Here is a 7,979-nt window from a genome sequence, read left to right as displayed (position 1 = left end):
CTTGGGTCCCTAAGGAGGGTGTGGCGTAGACAGGGCAGGTCCTCAGCTGGGCTGGGGCTTCATGCTAAGGCTGAGCTGGCTGCACTACCGAGCCATCCTTTGCCTGAGTAGGCAGGCCTAAACAGCTCCAATCCAAAGCCACTCCCAGTGCCCTGAGGCCCACTTGCCCAAGCCTTCCAGTCTTCTGGTCTCATCCTTTGCAGGACAGATCCCAGAAAGGGGAACACAGGCCAACCGAAAGCTTTGTCCCAGGGCTCACCTTGGCCGTCTCGGGCCAGAACAGACATTCCCTCCCCAGGCCTAGAGAGGCCTGTGAGTCTGACCAGCAAAATGAAAGAGGCACCACCCTTACTGTCTGTTGTCCTCAGTAGAATGAGTATTTAAAACCCTGCACACAGGGCTCAGAGCATGGCTCAGTCAATAGAGTCCTTGCCTAGCATATACAAAGCCCTGAATCATGGTCATCGCTGCCAGTAATCCCAGCATTCAGTGGGTAAGGCAGGAGGATCAGAAGTTCAAGGCCATCCTTGGCTACATAGTAAGTTTGAGGCCAACCTGGGGTACATGAGATTCTGTCTCAGAAAAGAAAGAAAAAAAACTCTGCACAGATATTCTGCTTTCTAGAGCAGATGACCCAAGCCGAATCTTTGGTGGTAAGGTGTTAAGGAATGCCTTGTTCCACCCACTCATGAAACAGCACTAAAGGGGGCAGGAGTAGGTCTCCTGGAAGCCTCTGCATTTATTTATATGTGTCATGTCATAGGAAGTGCATTTAGCTTTAGACCTAAGTTTCTGGATTCACTGTGGACTTACTTTTACCAAGGCCTGAGCTCCCCTGCTCAGGCCCAAGAGACCAAGTTTCAGGCCAGTAAGAGGGTTCAGTGGGCTCAGGTGCTGGCAGGCCTGAAGACTTAGTCCTACCCCAGGACCCATGGGGTGAAAGAAAGAACTGACTCCCAGAATTGACCTGTGTGTTTCACAAGCACATGTGGTATGCATCCATGCATCCATGCACACATTCTCCCTCTCTACTGAAATGTTAATAATAATAATAATAATAATAATAATAATAATAATAATAAAATACACTGTTTTTAAGAAGAGGCCATACCTTTAAGTCCCAGGATTGTAGAGACTGGACAAGAGGCTGAAGATAGGGGAAACCATCACCCTTGTATAACAACCATAAACTAAGCATTCTAAGATTCTAACGCTCCCTCTATAAGGCTAGCCCCTTCTCGCCCAGAAGAGGATTTCCTTCCTACCCACACTACCTGTACTCTCCCAGGGCTCCTGCAGCTCAACTTCTCCCAGAGTGACTTCCAGTAAAGCCTTGAAAACTGTTGGGCTCATCGCGTGGGCCTAGAACCCAGAGAGCACAGGCCTTGAGGATAGATGGCTCAGTGGTAAAGCACGTACTTAGCATATATAAAGCCTGAGTTCGACACCCTGCATTTAGGGGCACGCACAGAAACCCAGAGAGCATCTGTGGGAGCTTTAGAGACAAGTAAGCCCTGCAGAAGTGGCTGCTAAAGGGATCGGCATGAGCTGGCACGTGGAGTCTATTTTCCATGTGTCTGGAACCAGGCCAAAACTTCCCAGGGTAATTTTAACCAGTATACACTCTACAACAATACCAAAAAAGGTAAGTTACTTTCCAGCCCAGACAGGCACATACCTAACCATTGGCTTTTCGTGAATTGGACAATTAAAGAAAGCATTCCACCCTGACACTCTTGTAGGCACATGAGCTCAAACAGCCAAGTGAAGTGTTCCTGCAGTGGGCTGGCTGTTGACCCCTTGCAGGACGTTACCTCAGAAGTGCTAGCTTGTCTCACCCACAGAAAATAGCCGAAGCCCCTCAGCTGTTCTGGGGGAAGGCAAGGTATTTTTAGAGCCCAGGACAGCTGATTGGGGATTTGCTGTGGGATTAGAAGGCCCAGAGGGTCAAGATTCTGTTACCAGGGGGAAGAGCTAGCATCAGGGGGCAAAACTCAGTATGGGCTTTAGGATAACTCCATATTGCCTATGGTGGTCAGTAGAATGTTTTCATATGACCCAGTGGTTCTCAGAGCGTGGTCACAGATGGCAGCATCAGGACCCACAATAGTAGGAATTAAAAGTCATGGCATTCAAGTGAAAAAATAACAAACCCCACCTAAGTCAGCACCTCTGAGTACCAGGCCAGAAGTCTGAATAAGCTTCCCGGGTGACTGACATTTTGAGGATCACAGATATTGGTACCCCAGCAGTGCAGATAAGTGACTGGATGAAAAATGACCTATCCGGTTTGCCTTGCATCTTTTGAGTATTTAAAGCCAGAGTTGGGGAAAAGTGAAGATTTTGGAGCCTCTCTGGCAATCAGAGGCCCTTTGGGGGAAGGTTAGGTCTTTTCTGCAAAGGATCTTGGGGCTGAGGGCAACCCTTCCAATCTGTGACAAGGGTCATCTCCACAGCGTCTAGCAGAGACCAAACCCGAGTTCAGCACTGTAGAACCTGGAGCCAGCCTCTTTGGAGTGTATGTCTTAGTAACTTGGGTTAGTTGGGTAGCATATTGGCTTATGACAATCATGATCCAGTCACACAGCTACTACAAGGAAGAACGCAAAGGAAGTCTGCCACCATCTTAAATGATAGAAGTAGAAGCAGTATTTGTTTCCTGAGAGAGTCTCCTGTATCCGAGGCTATACTCATAGCCAAGGGTGGCCTTGAATTTCCTGACCTACCCACCGCCAGAGTATTGGGATTACGGATGTGTACCACCCCTTGGTTTTATGTGGTGCTGGAGATGGAACTCAGGGTTTCATTTGTGCTGGGCAGACACTCTTAACTGAGCTACATCCCCAGCCCAGCATTTCTAATAGCCTGGCTCACTCTTGGGAAGCCGAGTCCTGGGAAATACTCAGGCTGATCTGAAATGTGTGTCCCAGGGATCTCCAACCCCGACACAATTTTAGCTTCCTAGTCACAAGAAGCAAGCCCGATGCCTTCCTTTATAAAGGACAACGTTTACTGTTTATCGGCCTGGCGGGGCACAGTGGGCACAGGGAGGAAGGAGCTGCGGTGGCCACTGGGTTGATGGTTCAGAAGATGCAGGTGCAACCCACAGCGATGGTCTCCATGACGACGCGGTGGCGACAGGGACCGGGGCGCGGAGCTGGCGGACAGAGGCGGCGACGCACTGGCACCTGGCTGAACACTGGCACGCTCACCATGCTGCGGTCCTCCTGCATGGTGAAGGGGTTCACGCAGCCCAGACATAGGCACCGTGCTTCGGGCAAGTCCGCAGGGATGCGGCTGGGGTCGTGGTTGATGCTGCAGGGGAGCGGGTGGGCGGGAGAGAGAAGGGTGAATACCACCGTGAACAACAAAGGGCGCTGCTCATGCTATCCCCAGGGGGTCCTGCGGAGTTAGGGTTAGGGCTAGTGGCCAGGGTGTGTTGTAATGAACTCTGCCTTCCCAAAAAAGGAGACTCAGATCTGGAAGCTAGTCACTGCTGGTCAGGTTCTATGTTACCAGCTTCCTCTTTTCACCCAGTAAGATACCACAGGGACCATGGAAAAACCCAAGTCCTCTGTCTTCTCTACCTTATTTTTATATTGTGGGGAATTATTCTACAGGGATAAAATGTACACACGTGGATGTAGGCTCTGCCTTGGAAGAGGACCTGGGCCTGTGTTCTATTGTTTTACTGAACCTCAGAGACTCAACAAGCTTTGGGGTGTTGTGGTTTGGTTTGGGCTGATTCAGTTTTTTTTTTTCTTTCTTTCTTTCTTTCTTTCTTTCTTTCTTTCTTTCTTTCTTTCTTTCTTTCTTTCTTTCTTTCTTTCTTCCTTCCTTCCTTTCTTTCTTCCTTCCTTTCTTTCTTGTTTTGTTTGGGTTGGGGGGTTTTTGTTTGTTTGTTTTTCATTTTTGAGACCAGGTCTTGTTTTGCAGCTCAGGATGACCTCCTGCCTGTGATTCTCTTGTCCCAGCCTTCCCAGTGCTGAAATTACACCATGCCCAGCTCAACAAGTGTTTTTTTTTTTAATTCTATTATCTATCTATTTATTAATTTATTTATTTGAGATCAGAGGAGACCTTGCAAGGAGCTAGAGAACAACTTGTGGGAGTCAGTTGTCTCCTTCCCCTGTGTGAATTCTGGGGATTGTATTTTTACACACATATTATGTTAAAAGCATATCTGTCTTAGACTCTAGACACTCATTGGTGAGAGCCTTCTGGGGTTGTCCCAGACCTAGACTATCTGCTCTGGGCCCTTTCTTCTCTGTCTCAATTTCCTCCTCAGTGAAACACGGATGAGAGGTAAGAGAATTAGACCTGGGAACACACGCTGTCAGTCACCTCACTCTGCTTGGGAGTGCCTTGGAAATAAATCTGAAGTCTCTTGAATGAACCTACAGTTTTACAATCTCCCTGACTGACACAGGGGCATCACCACGTAGGAGCGAGCTGTGGTCTGCAAGATGCTGACTGACTCCATTGCCACATTCTTGGGCTATACTACTCAACACAGTAGCCACTGGCTACATACATGTGCCAACCTACAATGGACTCTGTCTATACCAGTGCTTCAGTCTCATCCCAGTGGTTCAGTAGTCACCTGGCTACCTCAGTGGGCTGTGTCACAGGAAGTCCTGGCCAACAGTGCTATTCTAGAGTCTTGGGGATATAAGCAGCATAGCTGTCAGAGCTCTGGGCTCAGTTTGAGTGAGCTAACCGTTTCTTCATTCCATCTGATCCATGTACCTTGGACCCCTTCTGCCTGTGGACCTAGGAGGTGGAGCTGGACACACAGACATTGCTTCTGTAACCCAGAGCAACAAAGTGATTCCCCAAGCCAAAGCGGGGCCATGCACCCTAAGTATAGAGAAGCAGGTGCAACACCCATGATCCAGGCGTCAATCCTAGGGAATCTGACCGGGTGAGCACAGAAACCCTGAGGTGGTTCTGAGCCGGACTTCAAGAAGGCGCCTCTCATATGCTCGCTTTGGCAGCACATATACTAAAATTGGAACGATACAGAGAAGATTAGCATGGCCCCTGCGCAAGGATGACACACAAATTGGTGTAGCGTTCCATATTTAAAAAAAACAAAAAACAAAAAAGAAGGCGCCTCTCTGGCATGAAAGAGATGTGAGCATGGCCATCGAGTGTGAACCACAGTGCTGGACAAAGTACTTTAGAAGCACTCCAGTTGAGACCTGGAGGAAAAAAGACGGTGCTGTGTATGTCCATCTGAAGTACACACCACCATTGCTTCCAGCTGGGGAAACTGAGGCTCAGCAAAGCTATTCAGCTGACTGACAGCCTCACGGGTGGTAAGATGCAGAAAGTGGGATTAAAATTCACCTGAATCCAAGGTCTTGAACATAGTGCCTGGGACAGGGGAAATGGGGGCCTGCTGTGCCCAGTAGGATAGGATACAGGTAGGATATAGCCTACCTGTATCCCCAAGGAGACAGGCTTCTCTTGTTGGACAGCCACAGCTGCAGGTTGACCTCGCATTTCCTCTTGGCTGGCTCAGAGCTGTTCCTCAGCTGGGCCACCATCTCTCCGAGGTTCCTCTCGTACTCTTCCATTCGAGCGTAGGGCTTTCCTCGCGATACCATGTCCAGTGGCACCTGGTGAGGCCCGGGGGCCAAGGGGCCAGGTCTTCCTTGCCCCTTCCTTTTGCCCTTGGTGTTCCGGGGCTGGCTTGGCCCCAGGAAGATAGAGATGGCAAGAAGGAGCAGCTGAGAAAGAAGGCTATTGGTCAAAGGCCAGAACCGAGTCTCTCTGCGCCACGGCTTAGGCTTAGGGCAAAGAGGAGAGAGGCCTCTGCATTGGCCACCTTGTATCTGGACGCTTGTTTTGTGTTAGGCACTGATGACGCCCCACCCCCTGCCCCCTGCCTCTTGAAGTCCTTAAAATCCGTTATCTCCTGAAAATCCCCCTACCCACCCTAGTTAATCGATCTGCAGACCACAGTTGGTTCCCAGGACAGCTCCACTGCCTCCTAACTGACTTTCCCAAGCCTGTCTGGCTTCTAATCAACTCACCCCAAGCCTGTCTGGCTTCTAATCAACTCACTCCATAAAGGACAACAGCAGCCATTGAAAAGCGCATCTGACAATATCACCTTCTCCCTTGATGCCCTTTCTGAGGCCTTGGGGGTCTCCTGTGCTCCCCGCCCCCTTGCCTGCTCTGAGCTTGTGCTCGCCTTGTTCCTTGCTGTGGGAGGGATTTGCCCAGGCCTCTGCCCGCCCAGTTCTGCCTTTTCCTTTCACCTTCCAAACACCTTGCCCAGCTGTGGGCTCTAGGTCACCGCCTCAGCAATGCTTCTGGACATCTTGGAGTCGTCATACCCCACGTGTCCCTAACACATCTGCGGTTGTAGTGGGGCATGTGATTCTTTGATATCCCCTTAGCCGCTCCCCCAGGGACAGACTCCCTGAGAGCTCCTTTCCACACACCCCTCGTGTCTGCGTCTCCATGGCGTCAGAGTCTGTGGAGCACATGCAGATTGAGCGGACTCCACTACCGTGCCTGCCCTGAAACCTCAGTCCTGTTAACTGTCGGGGTAGAGCAGGAGGCTAACAGGGGTGACAAGCGCAGGGGTAGCCGGAGGAGGGCAGGACTCTCCCTCGGTCTGGGTCAGCAAGGTGGCTTTTGGGAGACTCATCCAATGGAAGAAGAAGAAGAAGAAATCGTGATCAGAGGAAGCCTAAAGTCTTCCAGGGACGTGGAAGAGTGAGAAGGGGGTTGAGCTGCTTATAGGCTTTGGAAAGGAAACGAGCTGAAACAGAGTGGGCGAGGAGAAGGAACACCGCACGGAGCTGGCACATGGTTCCTGTGAGACTCTGTTTCCAGATCTCTCTCTCTCTCTCTCTCTCTCACACACACACACACACACACACACACACACACACACACACACACACACCACACACACCACCCCCTCCTCAGCAGCAACCTGCCTCACTCCTGTTCTTGCTCGCTTTTTCTCACTACTTTTCTGAGTCTTACCAGACTCTATGGCTTCCCTGTACCTCTTGGCCCACAGGGACCGAGCCTGGTTTGTGATCCAGGCTGCCCAGCAAGCCTTGACCCCTGGAAACAAGTTCCAGCATAGCCCCCCTTGGCAGATCCGCTGGCTGGCGTAAGAGCCACAGCAGTGAATCAGGTTGCTAAATTCTTCCCTTTGGCCCTACATTCTGCTGCAGAAATCCTTCCCTCACTGCAGGCGTTCTCAGCCGCGCTTCCCACACGTTCCTCAACTCACCTTGCAGGGGAAGCATAGACCAGACTCAACATCCCCTCCCTCAATTTCCAGATGGGAAACAAAGAGGGATTTGCCCAAGATCATGCACTCTGCCCAGATCCCAGAAGCCAGGGCTGGAAAATCTCTAGTGCCCACGTCTGTCCGATTGCCCCAGACGCTTCTTCCTGAAAGAGTTCCAGTGTGACCAGGCCGTGCCCAGAGCTGGAGCCCAAGCCTTGGGGCCATGACTGGAGGCTGAGACCAGGCTCTGTTTCCCTCTGGGCCTGAAGGAGAGGACAGAGCTGGGCCCTGCAGATTCCAAGCCAAACACAGGCAGCCATTAATCAATGGGAAAGAACAGCTAAGGGAACACCACCTTACCAGGCTGTGTGGCCAGTCCATCCCACCAAGGCAGGCAGCAGGCCCTGCAGCTGCCGCCCGCCAGGAACCCCAGATGCCTCAGCGAGAATGGCAGCAGCAGCAGGGTGGACCCGAGGCAATTATAGCTCCACAGGGGGCTGCTGGGGGTGTGGGTGGGTGGGCTCACTGTCAGCTGGGAGCCTTGGGCCCCCAGCTGGCTGGGCCTTAGTACAGTGGCAGGCGGTGAGGGGTGTGGGGGTAGGCCAGGAGCCAGGTCCTGAGGTGCCCAGGGCTGTTGACCAAAGGACAATGCCCTGTGTGTCTGGTGGGGCCCTGGCTGATGGCACCTCCGCCTGTGGCCTGCGGCCGGCTGACC

The 7,979-nt window shown here is 51.5% G+C and overlaps 1 protein-coding gene and 1 non-coding gene across 3 annotated transcripts; one reads left to right on the top strand and one right to left on the bottom strand.

Moving 5' to 3' along the window:
• Positions 1 to 3,027: 3,027 nt before the first annotated feature.
• Il17b (interleukin 17B) lies at positions 3,028 to 7,734 on the bottom strand. 2 transcript variants are annotated; one of them, XM_059246436.1, is made up of 3 exons: positions 7,625 to 7,734; positions 5,446 to 5,735; positions 3,028 to 3,315 (listed from the first exon to the last, which is right to left on the bottom strand). In XM_059246436.1, the coding sequence occupies exons 1-3, from the start codon at positions 7,643 to 7,645 to the stop codon at positions 3,084 to 3,086; spliced, it is 543 nt and encodes a 180-aa protein (XP_059102419.1). In that variant the 5' UTR covers positions 7,646 to 7,734; the 3' UTR covers positions 3,028 to 3,083. The 2 variants fall into 2 exon arrangements, with proteins under 2 accessions (XP_059102419.1, XP_059102418.1); XM_059246435.1 differs by lacking the exon at positions 7,625 to 7,734 and adding an exon at positions 7,265 to 7,554.
• LOC131896242 (U6 spliceosomal RNA) lies at positions 4,982 to 5,088 on the top strand. Its single transcript, XR_009375403.1, has one exon. It is a non-coding gene; the product is annotated as a U6 spliceosomal RNA (small nuclear RNA).
• Positions 7,735 to 7,979: the final 245 nt, after the last annotated feature.

The sequence above is a fragment of the Peromyscus eremicus genome, chromosome 19, assembly GCF_949786415.1.
Source record: "Peromyscus eremicus chromosome 19, PerEre_H2_v1, whole genome shotgun sequence".
Classification (NCBI taxonomy): Eukaryota; Metazoa; Chordata; class Mammalia; order Rodentia; family Cricetidae; genus Peromyscus; species Peromyscus eremicus.
This window is presented reverse-complemented; position numbering and strand designations above follow the sequence as displayed.

What these genes read in the sequence shown, in the direction of transcription:
- Il17b (XM_059246435.1), bottom strand. Translation starts at nt 7,489, where the DNA reads ATGGCCCCAAGGCTTGGGCTCCAGCTCTGGGCACGGCCTGGTCACACT. An exon ending in GTCTATGCTTCCCCTGCAAG is followed by an intron (nt 5,736 to 7,264) that starts GTGAGTTGAGGA and finishes CTTCTTTCTCAG; the next exon opens with CTGCTCCTTCTTGCCATCTC. An exon ending in CTGTCTCCTTGGGGATACAG is followed by an intron (nt 3,316 to 5,445) that starts GTAGGCTATATC and finishes GCTCCCCTGCAG; the next exon opens with CATCAACCACGACCCCAGCC.